We start from the raw sequence: 21324 nt of genomic DNA, 5'->3' as shown, positions 1-21324 counted from the left end.
TTCTGACTGATGCACTGAATTAAAAGCAATAATTCAAGCAGGTTTTTACATTCAAGTAACATTTTCTGCAGTAAATAAATCTTTTTAGTATGTCTGTAGTCGATGATTAAACCCAAAAAAGCTCATTTTTTACCTATTTGTGTCTATTAAAAGTCTCTTCCAGCCTTAAAATGGTCCAAAAAAGGCTGTTTTCCTAGATAAGTTGCTGATGTGCACAAAGAACTTTATATTCTGCTGTCAGATCATTTTTAATTATGAATCTATTTATTTATATTATGCTGTGGAGCCGAGCTTTTCATTCTCAGATAAAAAAAAAAAAAACAGACATCTGGAATCAAAGCTTTATTGCTGAATATTATATTAAACATTGCAGTCAGGATATAAGACGCCTGAAAACAATTATAGTGCATCAATTATGTTACAATACACAGTAATGCAGACGCATTCATTTACACTGAAGCAGAGAGTTTACAGGAGTAATAAGAAAGGAGCAAGAAACCAGAAACATGATTTATCTTCCAATCAATAATCATCCAATCAGTAATCATCCAGTCAACACACACGCACGCACGCACGCACGCACACAGACACACACACACACTCAGTTCTTTGTTCTGGCAGAATAATGATTTTACTACAAAATTAAATAAAGTATAAAACAGAAGTGAAGCACTTTGTGTTTCTGAAGTCGCTGCTGCTCAGTTCTGACAGAACTTCTGAAATGTACCTTTAATCTACTGCAGAATAACTGAGAACAGAACCGGGAGAGCTCCGAGTGTCGTCCACCAACTCGACAGAACATCAGACTGTTTTCTACTGCAGGAACCTTCACAGCTGAGCCTCTGCTAGCGTTCAATTCTTCCAACAAGTTATTCCTTTGTAGTGTTCTGACTGCAGGAACTGGCCCCAAGGAACATCTGTCAGTGGAGAACATCTAATTCCACTATTGAGAAACAGCAACCAGGTACACCATCGTTCAAAAGTTTGGGGTCACCCAGACAATTCCTTGTTTTCCATGAAAACTCCCACTTTTATTCATGTGCTAACATAACTGCACAAGGGTTTTCTAATCATCAATGATCCTTTCAACACCATTAGCTAACACAATGTAGCATTAGAACACAGGAGTGATGGTTGCTGGAAATGTTCCTCTGTACCACTATGGAGATATTCTATTAAACATTTCCAGCTAGAATAGTCATTTACCACATTAACAATGTCTAGAGGGGATTTCTGATTCATTTCATGTTATCGTCATTGACAGAAAATGCTTTTCTTTCAAAAATAAGGACATTTCTAAGTGACCCTAAACTGTTGAATGGTGGTGTATTTTCCCCAAACTGTCCAGTCTTAACACTGTTACACTGAAATGGAGCAAACAGGACGTTAAAACCCTCACTGGCACTAAATTAAATAATCTAAAATTGTCAAAATTTTGTTGAAAATCGGTAAGGAATAAACCAGTGAATCTGGTCTGATCAGCTGTTTGGTTTCTAAATGAACAGAAAACACTGAGAAATGTGGATCACTGTTTCCTCAAATAATTAAAATATTCCATTACTGACACAGGGGAAGAAAGAAACCAGAAAGTCTTCACACTGAAGAAGCTGCAATCACACAATCTACACAGTTTTTATTTTGAAATTATTCAAACTGAAAAATTGATTTAATAGCTGACAACTAATCGATAAACTGACTTGTCGTTGTTGCTCCCAATAAAATGCTGCTGTGGGAGTTTGGTTGAAGTCAGAGAGGACAGATGCTGATTGGCTGAACCACGTTTTCTGTCCTCTGATGTCCAGCAGCTTCTTCTCTCTAACGTCACCATGAATATAAAGTTCTCCAGATGTTCTAACAGAAGCAGCCTCCACAGAGCTGGCTTTAGGTCCCGGAACTGCTGGTTCTGGTCAGAAGTGAAGCTGTTGGAGGTACAGTGGAACAGACAGATGATCCTGTGAAGGTTCCTGCAGAGGAAAGTTGCTGCTGCTGAACAGGTTCTTCTTGTTTACCTTCAAACTTCAAGTAACTGAAAGAGAATTTTGTTGAACCACCAGAGAAGAAACCAGGACAGAAGCTGAGGCTGCTGCTTCTGCAGGAGGACACCGATACGGTCAGGAGTCACTAAAACACATGGAGATGATGAAGATGAAGATGATTCACAGTGTCCTCCTCCATCCGTCCTGGTTCTTCCCTCCATCCAAACACTGAGCTCCATGTAAACTACACTCACACTCGATGGGCCCCCCGGCGGCTCCTCATTGGCTGCCTCCCTCCACCTCCCTGTGACAGAAGTGGGCCAGCAGGGCGTCCAGGTCTCTGCGGTCGGCGGCGCCGTACAGCGAACTCTCTCCCATCATGCTCAGCGCCATGCGCAGCGTGGACCAGATGTTGTCGGACATCATGGTGGCGGCGGCGCCTCCCGGTCCGCGAGCAGCTCGAGCTCCGTCTCCGGCCGCCTGCCGCTGCAGAGACAAGGCCTCCAGGAAGTGCTCCACCGCCTCCCTGAGGGCAAGTTTCATTTACGGGGTTATTCGTGTGACTAATATGCAAAAACCTGGAACCAACAATATGTTTCCAAGTGTCCACAGGCGTTACCAAAACTGGAGATTACGTCTCCACACACTGTAGATATTAACTATTACAAGAGGTTTCACTCCACTCTGTGAGATTTTACAAGAAAACCTCCCCTTGTTTCCATGTTTTCTTTTTAACCCCATAGAGCCCAACGTAGCGCCGGTGTTATGATTGCATATCGACACCCTCTTAAAATAATGGCCCAAGTCATTATTTTCAGGTTTTTCAGAAAACACAGAACAACTGAACCTTGATCTAGGCCATGATACTACAGGAGTAGAATCGCATGATCTGTTCAACTGAGGATGTACGTGATTTTACCAGATGTGGCCAGAATCATGAGGAGATGATTTACGCAAAAAATTATTTTTGTCAAGAAATGACTTAGGTCATTATTATAGGAAGGTAAGGATATTCATTTTTGACTGGCGGTAGATTTGAAACCAGATAGGATAGATCAATCATTCTTTTTACATATAAAATCTGGGGAATTACACTAATATTTCACACATTCTCCAGGTCTCAGAGCATTTTTTTGTTGCAGTGATGGGTTTGTAAAAATACACAATAAAGGGCACATAACAAAGCCTTTATAAACAACACCACGGGATATTGTGCAACTTTTTTACAAATTTAAGGGATACAGCTATGCAATTTTTGGATTTTGAAATACAAGTGAAAACAACAAAAATGTCATTTTCTTTAGGTTTATTGCACTTAGTAGTTAAGACCTAAGTCAATATATATTGTTAACCCCTTGACGCCTGAATTTATTTAGGGTTAAAAACTTGGGATATAAGGGTTATATTGATGTAAAGCAAATAAAAATACTCCATAAAATGGCACTACAGTATGTAAAAATGTAAGAATATGTCCTGGCAGACGTGCACAATGGCAGGTCTTAAAGGGTTAAAAAGAAAAAATCACCATACAAGCATGACAGTGAGTGTCTTCTTGACTTTGCAGTTTTTACAGAAACTGTGTTTAACCCAAACACTGTTGTAAGCATCAGCCACAGGGAGAAACATCTTTTTCACACATAAACAGGTTTCAGTGCTGCACACTGTTCTGACCTGTGAGCTCCCAGGTTGACGCAGCTGATTCCCAGGTTGTAGCGGCTCCGGACGAAGCCCGGCTGCAGCTCCAGAGCTCGCCGGTAGGCGGCGACGGCCTCCTCAGAGCGGCTGCCGTTGGCCAGCGTGGCTCCCAGTTTGTTCCACAGCAGGTAGTCCTGAATAGAAACAGACGGGTCAGAACCTCGCAGAAAAACAGAGACAAGACCTCCGGACCTCCACCCACCTGTGGGGTGACGGACAGAGCGGCGCTGAAGCAGTCCACCGCCTTGTCGTACTCTCCGCTCAGGTTGAACAGGACTCCCAGACCACACTGCAGCTGAGGGTCCACCTGGGCCGGGTCCGAGTTGGCCGCTTGCAGGAACAGAGTCTGAACATCCGTGAACAGAGACCTGTGCACAGAAAAGGTACTAAAGGTGTTAAACTGGACAAACTGGGTTCAGTTTTAACCATCAGAGCTGTTGTTAGGTCCTTTTGAATAAATGTAGAAGACATATTGCTGTATATTTATTAGAAACCATGTTCACTGCTATTATTATTATAGTTATTATAATTGTTGATAAATGGTAGTATTTTGAAGAAGCAGGAAGAACAGATTTACAATCATTTGTATAAGGAGAAGGGGTGAGATTAGATAAGCTACGACTTCTTCCCACTCCTTTTTGAGCAACTTATTCATTGTCTTTTGTTGTTGTTTTCTTTTTACAGTGGTGGAAAAAAGCTTGTGGACATTGCATACATTTGTGAAATATTGCATTGAGAATCACTCTTAGGTCTTCAAGTGTAATTTCTTTTAGTACAATCACAGCCATAATACTAAACACATCCTAAAACAACTATTAAAAACTTAAAATTGATTGGTTCCATAAAAATAAGAAATTTTGAGTATTGGGTCATTTTGGTAGAATTTATTTTTGTTAGGTTTTCTTGTAAACAATAGACAAAAAAACATAATCTGCATTTGTTTGTGTCCGTCAAATGCAGCCACACCTTTAGAAACACAAAAAAGTTTTTCCCACAAATATTTCATGATAATATTTGAGATTGTGTAAAATTTTAAGGGTGTCTGAAAACTTTTTTTACACCACTGTATGCTGAAATGTTCAAAATAAACTTTCAAAAATCATTAATAAAATCAAATCCAATCTTCTCTGTTGAACCAGAACTCACTGCGGTCACCTGTATAATAATACTGGCTGTTTATGTGTGTGAAAAATGATGTAATCCCAGCTACAACCTCCACCTACATATAGAACTGTGCTTTGAGTTACTCATAAACTCATCAATAATATCTCCACGTGTATCTTTGGTTTCTCTCTACAGTAGCTGAATAAAATAAGGAGTTATTTCAGCACTGAGCTCGTATTTCTCACCATCATGGTTCTGATATTGTCCTCACAGTTATGAGAATATGTTTCTACTGCCAGCATCTTATGGTGGGACACATTAAAATCATCATTGCTCCTTAATATAAAGGTTAGTTTACATTCGTGGAGGTGTTACCAGATGAAATGATGACTGCTCTGAGTCTGAAACTCACTCTGGCAGCAGTGATCCGAACCTCTCCTTCTCCTTCTCCTTTTCCTTCTCTCGGCCTCCGTCCTTCCGTTCTCTCTCGTTCTGCTCCCACACCGAGCGATATTTGGGGTTGTGCTTCAGCCAATCGCGGAGCGTCTCACAGGCCTGCCTGTGCAGCGATTCGTTGGTGAAGCTGACGGCGAGCGCCATCAGGGCGGTCAGGTTGTCGTTCTTCAGCTCTATACACCTGAGGGGGGAGGAGGAGGAGGAGGAGGAGGAGGAGGAGGGGAAATGTTGGTGGAACTGTTAGAACTAAGGGTTTCTATCAGCAGATTTTAACCTGAACTCACCAAGCTGAATAAAAAGCTGTGATTACACAATCAAAACCTGAACTGGAAGGTTGATAAATGCTCAGATGGAGGGAATCTGTTCATGACGGCAAATATCTGAAATCCTCACAAGCTTTTACTAACAAATATTGACTGAATGTGAGAACTAAAAAACAGCCTCACAAATAAACTAGGGCTGGGACTTTAACGCGTTCATTTTGATTCATTAATTACAGAACAAACAATGTGTTTAAAAAATAACGCATTTAATCGCACCTTTCTCAGTTCCCTAATTTCTTTTTTTTAACACTGATGAACACTCCAGCCCAGCAGGTGGCGGTAATGAACCTAAAGTCTGTTTTCCAGCCGTGAAGAAGATACACAGAAAGTTTGTTGAACAGTGAAGGAAGACGAGACTCATTGAGCTCGTTGGGCGGAAAGTTTTCTTTTAAAAATCTTCCTGATGGCAGCTTGGATAAAAGTGTGGTTGTAGCAAATTGTGCTAAAAAGAGTTTTCTGATCACCTCAATGTAAAACATGTTGCTGTTAGCACCAGAGCTAACGTTAGCTACGACAATCCTGGTACTGGCTAACGGTGTAGTCATCCCATAATAGACCACTTTAGAAGACACTGAAAGTGCTTGAGTTTAGAAAAAGTCTTAAAATGTTGAATATAATCACTATAGTTACACTTTGAGTTTGCAGTAATCTGTGAATGTAGTAGACAGATGAAAGATGCAGACAAATATAAACAAAACAAACATTTTTGTTGTTTCACCCTATAAAGCCTGACCTATTAAAAAAATAGCCAGAAAATTCTAATTTTTTTGGAACTGAGATGTTTATTAACCTCTTTAACAAAATCCACAAAAAGGTAAAATATATTGTCATAAAGTCACTTTAAATCACTCAAATTCACTTTAAATCACCATGTCTTGAAATGTGTAAATAATATATATTGAATTTTAATTACATTTTGTTTTCTACAGATTTTAAAATTTAGAAGCATCTTTTATAGGATAGTATTGTACAGCAAGATTTCCAGAGTATATACTAACCTTTAATGTTAATGTTACTAACCTGCCTTTTTGTCAGTTATGTTGTATGTAAGCTGCTGAACACTTGAATTTCCCTCTGGATTAATAAAGTGTCTGTCTGTCTGTCTGTCTGTCTGTCTGTCTGTCTGTCTGTCTGTCTGTCTGTCTGTCTGTCTGTCTGTCTGTCTGTCTGTCTGTCTGTCTGTCTGTCTGTCTGTCTGTCTGTCTGTCTGTCTGTCTGTCTGTCTGTCTGTCTGTCTGTCTGTCTAATTTTGTTTATCATATATTTTTTGTATCACATTTGACACATTGAGCAGTTTTGTAACTTTTTGCTCACAACAATGTTGATTTCAGAAATAGAAACTAGTTTTGTCCTATTTATTTAACTATTTATCAACTTGAAGAGCTAGAAGTCTCAGAAACTTAGGTATTAAATATGATACAAATGGTTATATAACTTCACGTATACGTCTACTCCTTGATTCAGTCGTCAGCCAAAATGTATTTGAACTGAAAAACTTTGCTTATTGTGTCAGATACTGCTATTTGAATAAAATGTGATTAATTGCAATTAATTAATTACAAAGCCTCTAATTAATTAGAATAATCAGTGACTGAGCTCATTCTAATACAGAAAAGAAGATTCTGCATGTTTAATTTCCACAAAACGAGAAACACTCGACTAAATAAACCTCCAGAGGACCTACAGACTCAGTGAACTACAGGCTGTCTCATGAATGCAGTTCTGGTTCTGACCTGCGGAGGGCGCTGATGGCAGCAAACTCCTGCTCGTTCTCGGCCTGACAGGTTCCCAGGTACTGCCACGCCTGCAGGTAAACACACACACACACACAACACAACATCACCCACAGAAATATGAGTCAAACTAGCATTGAGGACATTTATGGCTCATTTTTACATTATTTTAGAACAAATCTGGTGTCACTCCTGTCTTTGATCAGAGTTTCATTCAGACGTTGAGCCACTTTCGCTGGATTTTGGTTGATTTTTTGTGAATGTTCTTAAAGAAAATATTAGAAGTTTTATTGACATATATGTAATCACTTTAGATATTTTTAGGATTTTTTTGGAAGATTTTTACTAATTTTTTGAAAATATTTACAAGAATTTTCTTGCCAAAACTGGGGGATTTTTTAAAAATAAAACTTTTAAGAGAAACTTTTAAGGAATTATTGGAATTTTCTTCCTGAAGGTTTTGCAAACTTTCAGATATGTGGGGAATGTTTTTGCTTAATTTTTGAATTTTTTTCCAGACAAAGAAACAAAATTTTTTGGGGCCCGTAAATGAGGACAACAGGAGGGTTAACAATCCCGTTAAAACTCTCGGCTGTGACGTCGACCAATCAGAAAGCAGCCGACTGAGCCTCACCAGCTGGTTGTCTGGTTCTCTCTGAACGGCACTTTCGAAGAAGCGAACGGCTCCGGGGATGTCTCCGGCCTCCATCCTCTTCACGCCCTCCGACAGCGGGTCGGGGTGGGACAGGTAGGGGTTCTCCTCCTCAAACTGGTAGCCCTGCAGGAGAACATGGAGAGAACCTTCAGAACACAGAGCCAGGACTGAAGCTGTGTATAAACCCTGGAAGAGTGAATCCTCGGCAGCCACCTTATCATACGAGGTGCTGAGCAGCTGCTCGAAGTCGGACAGCCAGGGGTGACTCTCTGCATCCCTCTTGGCCATCTCCTCCCACTCTTGCTGCAGCTTCTCCCAGAAGTCCACGTCGCTCTGAGACAAACACACAAACACTCAGTCTGCTGGCTAGCTGCATGTCATTCTCCTGTTCTGTGTCTATTCTCTCTCAGGGTCAAACATGCGGCCCGCGGGCCAAAACCGGTCCTCCAGAGGGTCCGATCCGGCCCTCAAAGTGTAAAACTTACAGAGAAGACATTAACTGCAGATTGTAAATTAGTAAAACTATAAATTTAAAATAATTTCTAGACCATGACAAGTTGTTTTGATCATGATGTAAAATACTAGATTGTTCATTGTTCTTTTGTGTCTCATTCTTGTAATATTTTGTCTTGTTTTTGTCATTTTTTTGTCTGATTTTTCACGTTTGTCTCATGTTTGTCGTGTTTCCTTTTTGTCTTGCTCATTGTTTTTTGTCTTATTTTTGTCATTTTGTGTTTTGCTTTATTCATTGTCTATTTTGTTGTTGTTTTGTTTCTCGCTTTTGTCTCTTTTTTGTTTTGTTTCATGTTGTCTCATTTTTTGTCATTTTGTTTCTGGTTTTTATCATTTTGTGTCTCATTTTTGTGATATTTTGTCTTGCTTTTGTTGTGTTTTGTATATTTTTGTCTGATTTTTGTCGTTTGTCTCATGTTTTTTGTTCTTTTGTGTTTTCTTTTTATCTCATTTGTGTTTTTTTCTTATTTTTGTCATTTTGTGCTTTGCTTTATTTGTTTGTTGTTCGTTGTTTTGAGCATTGTTTTTGACATTTTGTGTTTTTTTTGGTCTTGCTTGCGTTGTTTGTCTATTTTTTGTTGTTTTGTTTCTCGCTTTTGTCATTTTTTGTCTCGTCTGTGTCATTTATGTAATTCTTTGTCTTGCTTTTGTTGTTTGTCCATTTTTTGTTACTTTGTAACATTTTGTCAAATTTTTTGTCTCTTCTTTGTTTTGTTTCGTGTTGTTTGTCTCATTTTTTGTCGCATTGGGTCTCATTTTTGTAATAATTTGTCTTGTTTTTGTCTTTTGTTGTCTTTTTATCATAAAGTAAAATACTATATTGTTCAGTTCCAGATGACTAAATGTTGTGTTCCTTTGTAGACACTCTGTGATCTGGAAGTTGTAATGTGTAAATGGTAAACTGAGCCATAATGTTATTGAAATTTAACTTATTTTTCTTCATAAATTTCAGGTTGTTCATGATGTTTTGTAAAAACAGAATTCATTAAACGTGAACATTTTTAGAACATACTTTTTTACACTAAAACAAAGGAAAAACTTGGAGTTGTGGTTATTTATAGGTTATTATGTTGTGATTTTACTGGTCCGACCCAGCTGAGATCAAACTGGGCTGAATGTGGAACCTGGACTAAGATGATTCTGACCCCCCTGTGCTCTACATGCTAACACTCAGCTCTAGGTTCAGGTTCAGGTTCAGGTTCTCGTCTCACCTCCACTGCAGCTTTGGCCTGTTGGAAGTCTGGTCCTGCTGTGGTGAACTCGTCCACCCAGGCTTCAGCCGACTCCTCCGACACCTGAAACAAGCAGAGCGTCAGTCGGAGCGGCTCAGAATCTGATATCAGAGCAGAACTGAGGACAGTCAGGAAAATACTGAGGGAAGTGAATGAAAAGGAGGTAAAGATGAAGTCAGAAAGAGGTCCTTCCTTATGTTTCTGTCTGATTAAGTCCTGTTGTTGTAGTGAGACAGAATACAGAATGATGCTGAGTGTGTGAGTGTGTGCAGGAGAGAACATCTACAACATGGATCAGAGACCTCTCGCTGCCACCAGAGGTCCTACCTGCCTGATGACTTTGGCCCACTGCTCTGCTTGTTTAGCTTTAACTTTCTCAATCTTCTCATTGCTTTCTGGAGGCTCCAGGGGAAGGCTGCCGCCCCCCGTCTCCGTCAGGAACTACGACAGGAGGCCGGAGGGTGGATGTTTGGAGCGGGGAGGCGGGTGAGGAGGTTTGATTTTGGAGGGGGGGAGCGTTTTAAGTAGTGGGAGGAGTGGATGAGGGCGGTTTGTTATTGAGGGAATGGCAAAGCCGAGAGTTTGAAGGTCAAAAAATGGGAAAAGTACATGTGAGAGTTAGAGGGCCGTGAACAGATCAAAACCAGAAATATCACAAACTAAGAGCTGCACATGCTCAGTGTGACATGGAAACCATTTCCACCAGGAGAGGAAAAAACAGAGTTTTAACCAAACAAACATTTAGATTTGAATCCTCTGAACCCCAAAAGCTACTGCTGTGGAAAGTGTTATCTCAGAAAAAAGAATCTTTACTGAACTAATCATGTGACGTTCATCAGGAAAATTTACTGATTCTGAACTGAATGCTGCAATATTTCATCTAAATCACTGCATTTTACATATTGCATTAAAAATGATCAACATAAGGAATAACCAGAGTCAGTAAAAAATAATATTAAGCAACTGTAACTCATGTAGAACAACTTTAATTTCTGAGCAACTTTAAGTCATTTAGAGCAACTTTAACTAATATAGAAAGTGTGTGGGTAACCCCAACAACAGTAGTGTAAATAGTTAAATATCTGCAATATGTGGAGACATGTTTTCAATGTTGGTAACATCTGTGGACACTTGCAAACATGTTGGACATGTCGGTTCCAGGCTTTTACATTTTTGTAAAATCAGATTTTCCTGCTTCTAACTGCTATACAGAAGACATCTCTGAGGCCTTGTCCACACGTAGCCGGGTATCTCACAAAACGAAGATATTTTTCTACGATTCGGCCTATCATCCACACGAAAACGCAGATTTACGTCATCAAAAACGATTCTTTTTAAAAACTCCGACCAAAGTGAAGATTTGCGAATTCTCCGTTTTATGCGTCTGCATGTGGACATCAGTAACCGGGGTTTTACGTTTCGAAACGTCACCGCCTGCGACAAAATATGTTCTTACGTCACATATGCGACCTGTGTTTACATTCGGTAACAGTATGGACGCTCTCACAAGGTTTTGGCCGCTGTTTCTTGTACAGGCGCTTTTTACTTGCTTGTTTTTACAAGCCCAGATACTGCTCCACATTCAACAACACAGGCGAAGGACGACGTTAAGGACGGTTATTCTCCACCACCTTGCTAGGATTTGGGGAACTACTGCCACCTAAAGGTCCGGCATGCTTATGAATGTGCTGAAAAACGCACTCATGCGGTTAGGTGTGGATGTGGAAGTTTTTTTCTAAAAACGAGGTGGTGTGTACGTAAGTTTTTTTCTAGACAGAGGGGGCAGGATATGCGGTTTTACAAAAACCCTGCTACGTGTGGACAAGGCCTCAGTTTTCTCTCTTTCTTCATGTTGTTCTGGTTCCACAGAGCTGCAGGACTTTAGGTTGAAACATGAACCACAGAGAGTTAAAATGAGACAGAAACTGTTTGGAGTTCAGAGGATTAAATAAAAAATGTGTGTTAAAATAAAGAGACAGTAACTGACTGAGTTCATATTATGAGGTAATAAGTAAAATGATGTCGTAATAAATTATCAGACAATAAAATCTAAAAATGTTGGGTAAAATTTGGATTTACTGTCTTTAATTCTGATCTGTTTTCTCTTCTCTCAGCAGATGTGGCAGTCCACAGCATCATTAACGATTCAGGAGAAACTTTAAATCCAAAATGCAGCCTTTAACTTAGAGTCAAAGTAATGAACAGAAGGAAAATGGAATTTGATGGGAGAAGCCAGATTTTGGTTTCACACAGCAGAAAGTGAGTCTCAGTGCAGCTTCATGTTCCAGCAGCAGCAGCAGCAGCATTAGTTGCGTTAGCGGAACATGTGGTGGGTCAGATACTGGCTGCTGAAGTCCAGAACCAGTAACAGACTCGTACCTGGTTGAGGTTGGAGGCCCAGTTCTGAGCCTCCCGGGCCTGAGCTCTATCTGTGAGCTGTCTGTCTGTCCTGCTCTCCACTGTCACACTGCCCTCGCCAATCTGCCTAATGAACCGCAGGAACTACACGACATGAAAACACAAAACGACAACACAGCACTGATGTCAGGTGTTTCCGCCAGCTGCAGTCTGACAGCAAAAATAAATACACAGTAACTGGAGATCTGCAGGTGTGAAGACGGAAGGACGTGGAGGCGGAACGTAAAAGAGGCGAGATGCTGTTTGAGAGGACCGGAGCACACCTGGAACAGGTGGTCTGAGGCCGTTTGACTGCTCCAAGTCTACAGTCGACTAGAACTGGATCAAATGTTACACCGAGTTCAGGAAGAACTTTAATATTTATTAAAAAAACAGCTGTTTAATGAGTCTAAAGGCTACAGTCAGACTGTCTCTATTCTGTTGTGTTCTATTCTATTCTACTTTTCTTTATTCTATTCTACTCTCTTCTACTTTACTGTACTGTACTCTCTTCTACTCTCTTATCTTCTATTCTACTCTCTTCTATTCTGTTCTACTCTCTTCTCTTCTACTCTATTCTACTCTACTCTCTTCCACTCTATTCTACTCTATTATATTTTATTCTACTCTATTCTCTTCTTCTCTGCTCTCTTCTATTCTACTCATCGACTCTTTTCTCTTCCCTATTCTTTTCTATTCTACTCTGTTCTCTTTTCTATTCTGTTCTACTCTATTCTAGTCTCTTCCACTCTTTTCTACCCTTCTATTCTACTCTGTTATCTTCTATGCTATTCTATTCTACTCTAATCAAATCTAATCTAATCTAATCTATTCTATTCACTCCACTTCAGTGTGACGTTATAAGTGTGTTATCAGGTTATTTTACTGCATTATCACCTTTTTATAATAAATTAAGATATTTTACTGCCTTTTCTATTCACTAATGTACAGTTTAGAGAGAAGTTAATTTACTGACAGAAAAAAGAACAGCAGCTTTTAAGGTGGACTGAATCCATCACCACACCTTAAATGTTAATACATTAAGTCTGATTATTAGTTCTTAACAGATATCTGGCTTAACATTATTTAACACAGCAGTAAAACAGGTGAAATATGACTTTAAACTGAGAACGGTCCAGTTCGGTCCAGTCCAGCAGCACCACATCTGTGCTATGATAAATGATGGCTGTAGGACTCGGGGCTCACCTCAGTGTTCTGTAACTTTGGATCGTCCACCTTTGAGACGAGCTCATTGGCCGTCTGCCGGAGCTCCTCCCCTGGATGATACTCCTTCGTCCTGTCAGAGGAACAGAGAAGTCACCATGACGACAAACATCTGGAAGGTCGATACTCTGCACATCAGCGGTGAATGGATGAGCTCATCATCGTCGTCGTCATGATCACCATTATTATCATCTTCATCACCACCATCACCTTCATCTCCATCACAAATACACCATCTCCATCATCACATTATCCTCACATTCACCACCATCATCTTCACCATCACCTTCATCATCATCATCTTCGTCATCTTCATCAACGCCATCATCATCACCATCCTCACCATCACCTTCATCATCATCACCAACCTCACCTTCATCATCACCATCATCAATATCCTCACCATCACCTTCATCATCACTATCTTCATCATCCTCACCATCACCACCATCTTCATCCTCATCACTATCCTCATCACCATCATCACCACCATCCTCACCATCACCTTTATCATCACCATCTTCATCATCCTTACCATCACCTTCATCATCAACATCACCACCATCTTCATCCTCATCACTATCCTCACCACCATCATCTTCATCATCCCCACCACCATTATCTACATTGGCACCATCATCTTCGTCATCACATTACCATCACCCTCATCACCATCATCACAATCATCACCATCCTCACCACCATCATCATCACCATTACCATCATCATCCTCACCATGTCATCATTACCATCATTTTCATCATCATCATCTTCGTCATCATCTCCACCATCTTCATCATCACCACTACCATCATCATCCTCACCGTGACCATCATTTTCATCATCATCATCTTCGTCATCATCTCCACACCTTCATCACCATCATCATCACCATCATCATCACATTATCCCCACCATCATCTTCATCATCATCTTTCTCAATCTCACCATCATCTTCATCATTCTCACCACCACCATCATCACCATCTTCATCCCTGTTCATCAGGTCTGAAGGAAGTTAAAGCTGCTCGCTATGCAGTGAAACTAATGAACTTCCTGTGTTGCTCCAGAACAACCTGTCCATCAGTGAGGACCACATTCACTGCAGTACCTGAACTCATCATTTAAATGAACCATCTCTCACCATTCACTCTCTTTGTCTCCCAGGTCTCCGAGCCACAGCTTCTCCTCCGACTGCTCCAGATACTCTTCAGCCCAACGTCCAGGATCTGCAGCAGCAAACACAAGACGTTTGTTCTGGTGTGAGCAGAAACCGACATTCAGCAGTGATCCTCACATACCTGCCGCCTCAGCGATAAACTCTCTCGTCCAGTCGGCATCAGCCGCATCACCCAGAGCGATGAGGCCCGGCGTGGAGGCGGAGTCGGAGCTGGACTGGAACTCTGCCACCCAATCACCAGAGAGCGCCAAGGCTGCCACATCTGGAGCTGAAACATGGAAACACCCACAATAGTCTCTGAAAAGGTTCAACTCTGAACTCTGAGCAGTTTCTGTCTTCACTGTGGTTCATTTTTCAATCTGAATTAACCAAATCTCAGCTTAAAGTGCGACATTTCATCAAAATCTCTTCATTCTGCTGTACAAATGTTGTCTCCTCATCCTGTAGATGTTTTTCTATCTCCATGTTTCCAGACTTTTCCTCTCTACTCTGCTCATCATCAGTAGAAAGATGTTTCTCCATGCTGAATGTATCTCCAAAAACCTGCTCCTCTGTTCACTGTTTCTGAGACATGCTGACTTTATTTTATTCATCCAGTAGCTTTGATTTTCCTCTCAGTCTCTCTTGTCTCCATTTTGTGTCTTACTTGTGTTGTTGTGTCCCGTTGTTGTCAGTCTGTCTTGTTTTGTCAATTTGTGCCTCGATTTTGTCATTTTTGCCGTTTTGTGTCTTGTTTTTGTCATTGTGGTGTCTCGTTTTTGCGGTTTCGTGTCTCGTTTTGTCATTTTGTGTCTCGTTTTTGTCAACTTCTGTCTCGTTTTTGTCAATTTTTGTGACAGTTTTGTCTCTCTGTTGTTTCCTCATACTATATATATTTTTCTATCTCCATGTTTCCTCTCTGTCAGAATCAGAACCAGGAGGAAGAAGGTTCTGGTTTTACAGCTCTGCTGGAAACGTTTTATTTTTGCAGTGTTTGAATTTGACATGTAGAATAAAATGCTTTCGAATCAACATATGAAGTTTTTAAACTTAGATTTGGTTATTCTTTCCATGGGAATCACACATGATTAATTCAAGAACTTCCTGGACCTGAACATTCTTTCTATTTTTACAGTTCCTGGCTGACAAATGAAGTCAGTTTGGTGATTCTATTGAACCTGGTTTCGGGGTTCGCTAATGATAAAAGCTGATGTTACCTCTCTGAGGAGCCTGTCTGAAGCTCTGCTGGTCGATCTGCTGCATCTCCTCCAACAGCTGCCCCATGTCGAAGGTGTGAGGAGGCCGAGGAGGCGCCTGCAGGAACTCATTCACCAGCTGCAGAACAAGTCAAAGCGGCTGTTTTACTCTCTACAATCACAAACTGTCTGTGAGAAGAACCAAACATGTGAGCTGTCACTTTAACAGACTTGGACTGAGCAGATTCACACTGACCTCCTCCTCTGTGGCAATTTCTATTGGAGTCGGAGGAACCTGAGAGGAAAACAGAACGCTGAAGATCAAACAAACGCAGAGTCTGTCAGCAGAAAGTTCTGATCAACACTCTGACACTCACTGTGGGTGTGGATCGGTGCCGCCAGGCCCCGCCCTCCTTGGTCATGTGACCAGTCAGCTTCATCAGGGGATTGGCTCCCCCGCATTCTGCCTCCACCAGCTCCCGCATCGCCATGGCAACACAGGGATGAGGCAAACCCAGTCAGAACCTGAGAACTGAACCAAGAGATGCAGCAGGTTCAGTCTGAGAAACGTAACGGTGTCACATTTATAGACATCAGAGCACTGAGTCACCTCATTAAACACATATAAGAATGATATCATCATAGTGGTTGTATAGAAGCAACGCTTCAAAAATATCTCAACTTAAATTCACACATGGAAAACTGCCGCAGTCTTTCACCTGAACAAAAAACCTATTGGTCAGCTTCCAACTAAGTTTCATTCTCTTTAAACTGCTTCCCAGTACGCTTTCACCTCTTTAAACTAGTTCCCAGTACGTTTTAGCCACTTTAAACTGGTTCCCAGTAAGTTTCAGACTCTTTACAATGGTCCCCAGCTCAGAAAGACATTAAAGTAATAAATGAACATGGCAGCAGTTAATTTGTTTATAAACTTTACAAAAACTAACCAACACATTCTGCAGATTAAATTTTTTTAAACAGAATGAACTTCGACCTGCACTAAATATTCAACAGACCAATAAAATTCTGAGTGTTGTGGATCTCTGGGGTGAAATTATGTCACATTAAACTCCATCTGCTGTTTTCATGTTGAACTGATGAACCATCAATAACATGAAGACTGGAGGCGTTTTTCACTCTGCAGTTTAGTTTGTCACTGTGCTGCTCATTAGTGGGTCTGATTATAATTAAAAAAGAGACTGTAATTAGTAGTTAGTCCTCTTTATTTACTTCTTCAGATAAACTCAACTTCAAACTATTCAGGCAAATCTTCTTATTACAACTTGAATAAGTCGGGTTATTGGTAAACTAAAATAACTCTGGTTGTATATGTGAGTAATGTTTCTGATAAAAGCTTCTTTTTGAGCCACATTTATCTGATGCCACTCACCTGATCCTTAAAACTTTCACAAATAATAGAGAAAATGTGAATTTAGTTCTGAAACTCCAAGCCTCTAAATAGAGAAAACACTGCAGATGAACAGCTGCTTTAATATGTTGTTCTGCTCAACTTGTCTAATCTGCCTGCAGGGAAACGGAGAATATTTCCATAAAAAACACAACTGAATCATTAAATATATTTTTAAATATACTTTCTTCATGAGTCATCTTTAAAAACTCGTACCATATTGTCTTCAGGAGATTCGAAAACTCAAAGACATTTTACTGGTTAAATAAAATCTAATTGAAGATTAACTTGAAAACTACATGTCTGCATGAAATTCACTGCAGTTTCTCATTTTGGTGTGGAGATACTAAACAGTCAACCTGTTAACTGATCACCTTGAAATCAGTTTGGAACAATGCAAACAACAAATCACAGACTGATGTTCAGATCCATGTTATTCAATGTTTTATGGCTCTTATCCAGGTTGTTTCCTCCTGACTAGCTCCTTGCTTGTGTTGGATCTACTCTCAGACGTATGTCGCTTCGCATAAAAGCATCTGATAAATGAAATAGAATTGTCGGATTGTCTGAGTTTACATCTGCTAGAGAGTGAATACTGATCTGAACCTGGAGTTTTAAAAATCTTATCACAAGTAAAATGACAACATCTGTCAGAAAAATCACAATTAAATATTTTAACCGGAATTATTTAGTCCTGTAATGAGTGAAAAAGTTAAATATTAGTGCAACAGCTCAAGACATTACAGGAAATTACCACAGCTGATACATTAATCTCAAAATATTCTAATATTAAACTAATCAGATTGAGTATTTTTAAATAAAACCTCTAAATTCTGTGATTTCAGCTTCTTAAATGTGAATATTTTCCAGTTTCTTTGATCTGTGACTGTAAATTGAAGATCTTTGAACTAAACAAGACATTTGACTAAACTCTGAGCCACATTTTTCCCTATTTTTCGACATTTAGAACCAAACTGACAACCAGGTAAATAAAGGTGAGTGTCCAGGTGAGTCCTCTGTTCTGGCTGCAGATTTAAAGCTGTTATATCGTGATCAGGGTCACTGTAAGAGGATTACGGTCAGATATGAATCCAGATGACACCTGTTTATCACCTGTTAGAGACCCGACAGATCCCTGCTGTTCTGAAACAACTGAACCAGTGCAGTAAAATGACCTGAACACACCTGCAGCCTTCAGCTACCTGCTCTGTCCAGGAGCTAAATGACAGCTAATGCTAACCGTTAGCTCGGTTAGCATTAGCACTCTGTGTTCCCTGCTAATGTGAACCAACGGGCTGCTATGTAAACAGTCAGCCAGAAAACAAGTAAATTATTAACCACCGACTGCTCACTATAGCTGCAGCTAACGTTAGCTACCAGCTAGCTGCCAGAGGGCCGGAGCAGTCCTCACTGTGACCCGGAGAACAAGCATGAACACACGGTAGCAGGATGTTCACCTCACCGCCGACAGCTGCTGCTGCTGTAGCCGAACCGTAGAGCCTCTTCCCCGCCTGTCTAGTCTCGCCGTCCGCTGCTTTAACCGCAAACCGCCGCTGACCGTGTGATCCAGCCGCTGTGTGCTGTTATTTACCTTCTTTCTCCATGACCCACTAAGCCTGCACCGGGAGCTCGGACAGCTTCGGCCAGGCTCGGACAATTCCGGAGGATCGAGGGGCTCGGGATGCGTCGGAAAGTCCCGGACGACTTCGGGCAGGAGCGGCGAGTGTCGTGGAGGTTCGGGGAACATCGACGGATGCGGTGGTTACGTATTCTGCAACGTGCTTACGTCAGGGAAAGAAGAGCGCGTACAAAATGGAGGTTTATATAAAAATATGAAAGTAAAAATATCTCGCAGGAGACCAAAGACCAAACCAGAAGCTTTAAATCGGCTTTATAGAAGAAATAATAAAATCGCTGTTGACCTATTAAATACAGAATTTTTTGCGTTTTTTGTATATGTTTGTTTTTTGAAATTCAAGGGAAAGTTAACTTACCACGTTTTTTCCCATATTTTAGTGATGTAAAAATATTATTATATTATTCTATAAACTCCTGATGCTAAAACACACTTTCACATCTGTGACAGCTTTAGTTTCGAAAATTATTTCACTGCTTTTTTCACATTGTTGTAAGGAAAACTGATCATAATACATTTTACTTTTGTCGTTGCTTTTCAAACACAGCCTCACATTTAAACCAGTGATTTTACAAGTTTAGTAAAAAGCCGACTGTAGCAAGAAAACCCTCAAAGAGACGTCATATAGTGTTTTTATTATGAATTTTGTAATGTTTTCTGACAGTTCTCAATAACAATTAGTCAGCATAATCCATGTCGTCATTGTATCAATAATTACAGGTTCCAATAGTAACATATTAATAATATAAGTTATTAATCAATGCAATGTTTATTCCTTCTTAACATCACACTCAAAAACAACAGGCTTTATTTACTGACAGCTTTAGCACTGCACACTGAGGCTACACAGACGGACAGCAAGAGACACAGAGGGGACGACGGGGGAGGCAGGGGAGGACAGGGGAGAACAAGAGAGGACAGATGAGATGGGGAGGAAGGGGAGGACAGGTGAGGCAGGTGAGGACAGGGCGAGGACAAGAGAGATAACGGGAGGCAAGGGAGAACAAGAGAGGACAGGTGAAACTGGGGTAGGACAAGAAAGGACAGGTGAGATGGGGGAAGACAGGTGAGGCAGGGGGAGGCAGGAGAGGACAGGTGAGACTGGGGGAGGACAAGAGATAACGGAGGCAGGGGAGAAGAAGTGAATCTGGGGGAGGAAAAGAAAGGACGGGGAGGACAAGAGCGGGCAGGTGAGACAAGGGAGGACAGGCGAGGACAGGTGAGATGGGGGAGGACAGGTGAAACTGGGGGAGGACATGAAAGGACAGGGGAGGCAGGAGAGGCCAGGTGAGGACAGGGGGAGGATGGAAGAGGACAGGTGAGATAGGGGGAAGACAGGTGAGGCAGGGGGAGGACAGGTGAGACTCTGGGACAGGTGAGGCAGGGGGAGGACAGGTGAGGAGAAGCACACTGTTGTACATTCATTGAACCAAAGATACCAGATGAAAGCGAACAGAAAGAATCCAAAAAGGTTGAAAAAATCACCTGTGAGATTAGAGAGCGAGGCGACGGTGCGCCTCCTTTTTCTGTGATATCGACAAGTTCTTAAATTACAACAATATTACACACAAAGTAAGAGACACTCATCAAGCCGGATTATCGTCTTATCATCACTACTACTATTATTATCAGGACACCGTGTTCTGACGCTGCGATGGAGAAACGAACGGAGCTTCCACACAGAGCCGCTGCAATAATAATAATAGTAATAACAAGAATATCAGAATATTTATATACAGAAGATTCAGTACAATCAATACAATCAAAACTGCCCGACGGAGCGACATTCTGGAGACAGCGGAGACGCAACGGAGTGTGGTGCTGTGTGTAGTTCCTGTGTGTGTCTGTGTGTGCTAGGTGTGTGTAGCTGAGTGAATCAGTGAGTCAGATGTTCAGCAGGTTTTCTACAGATGTTGATGTTTTTGAGCTTTTTTCTTTTGTTCCGACTCACTGCGTCGCTCGCGTTTGCAGGAATGTGTCGGAGTTTTGTGCCCAGACCCTTGAGTCTGACGGAGAACAGAAAAAGTGTCGGATCTGCTCAAGGCCTTTCGAATTGTTGCAGTTTACTTTTTTTTTTTTTTTGGTAAAGATCTCATTCTGCGTTCGATAACAAAAAGTGGAATACAATCGTGTTTGAGAGGAAGCAGTCCCGTCCGTCCGGTTACACTATACAGACAATGTGATCAGACTGTGCACCACGTACACGGTGGTTAGATTACTGTTTACATTGTGCCATAGAACATTTAGTGGAGGACGGCAGCCCGTGGTCGGCTTCAGGTCACAGATGGCGCTGAGTGTTACGGTGTTGTGCGTCGTGTTGTAAGCGTACATTCCTTAAACTAGTCGATAGTAAAGTGTGAGTGTGAGACTGTGAGCTGATTGGTGGTTTCCATGACAACCGGTGCACAGATACGATTGGCTCAGTAGCGGCGGGCGTTCCCGTCCCTTCCCTCCTTCTTGATGATGATTCGCTGGTCGTCGCTGGTGTCGTCGGGTGACTCCGCCCCCTCCTCGTCCTCCTCGCCTTCGGCCTCCGTGTCGGCAGAGATCCCCATGCGGGACTCGTAGGACTGCAAGAGAACGCAAAGATCAGAACAGAACCGAACAGAACCGATAG

The 21324-nt window shown here is 41.2% G+C and overlaps 2 protein-coding genes across 5 annotated transcripts in view; both read right to left on the bottom strand.

The window, feature by feature from the left end:
- Positions 1 to 327: 327 nt before the first annotated feature.
- Positions 328 to 18729, bottom strand: pex5 (peroxisomal biogenesis factor 5). 4 transcript variants are annotated; one of them, XM_055013916.1, is made up of 17 exons: positions 18529 to 18729; positions 16041 to 16195; positions 15920 to 15958; positions 15685 to 15802; positions 14610 to 14756; positions 14453 to 14537; positions 13291 to 13381; positions 12067 to 12189; positions 10015 to 10128; positions 9667 to 9750; positions 8156 to 8275; positions 7922 to 8065; positions 7288 to 7358; positions 5188 to 5412; positions 3874 to 4039; positions 3648 to 3805; positions 328 to 2502 (listed from the first exon to the last, which is right to left on the bottom strand). In XM_055013916.1, the coding sequence occupies exons 2-17, from the start codon at positions 16152 to 16154 to the stop codon at positions 2256 to 2258; spliced, it is 2046 nt and encodes a 681-aa protein (XP_054869891.1). In that variant the 5' UTR covers positions 16155 to 16195; positions 18529 to 18729; the 3' UTR covers positions 328 to 2255. The 4 variants fall into 4 exon arrangements, with proteins under 4 accessions (XP_054869891.1, XP_054869890.1, XP_054869892.1 ...); XM_055013915.1 differs by having other exon boundaries at positions 18534 to 18729; XM_055013917.1 differs by lacking the exon at positions 10015 to 10128 and having other exon boundaries at positions 18534 to 18728.
- A 594-nt stretch (positions 18730 to 19323) lies between these two features.
- clstn3 (calsyntenin 3) overlaps positions 19324 to 21324 on the bottom strand; it is a 28323-nt gene continuing 26322 nt past the window's right edge. The window contains exon 19 of the mRNA XM_055013914.1: positions 19324 to 21277. Coding sequence (XP_054869889.1) covers positions 21128 to 21277 — 150 coding nt within the window. The 3' untranslated portion in view covers positions 19324 to 21127. The remainder of the gene's footprint in view (positions 21278 to 21324) is intronic.

This window comes from Amphiprion ocellaris, chromosome 9, assembly GCF_022539595.1.
Source record: "Amphiprion ocellaris isolate individual 3 ecotype Okinawa chromosome 9, ASM2253959v1, whole genome shotgun sequence".
Classification (NCBI taxonomy): Eukaryota; Metazoa; Chordata; class Actinopteri; family Pomacentridae; genus Amphiprion; species Amphiprion ocellaris.
Note: the sequence above shows the minus strand (reverse complement) of the source record. Positions and strands in the feature narration are given on the sequence as shown.

Excerpts from the sequence above, each read along its gene's own strand:
- pex5 (XM_055013916.1), bottom strand. The coding sequence starts at position 16,154 with ATGGCGATGCGGGAGCTGGTGGAGGCAGAATGCGGGGGAGCCAATCCC. Across the intron at positions 12,190-13,290 it reads CAAAGTTACAGAACACTGAG|TTCCTGCGGTTCATTAGGCA; the intron begins GTGAGCCCCGAG and ends CATGTCGTGTAG. Across the intron at positions 10,129-12,066 it reads GGGCCTCCAACCTCAACCAG|TTCCTGACGGAGACGGGGGG; the intron begins GTACGAGTCTGT and ends CTCCTGTCGTAG.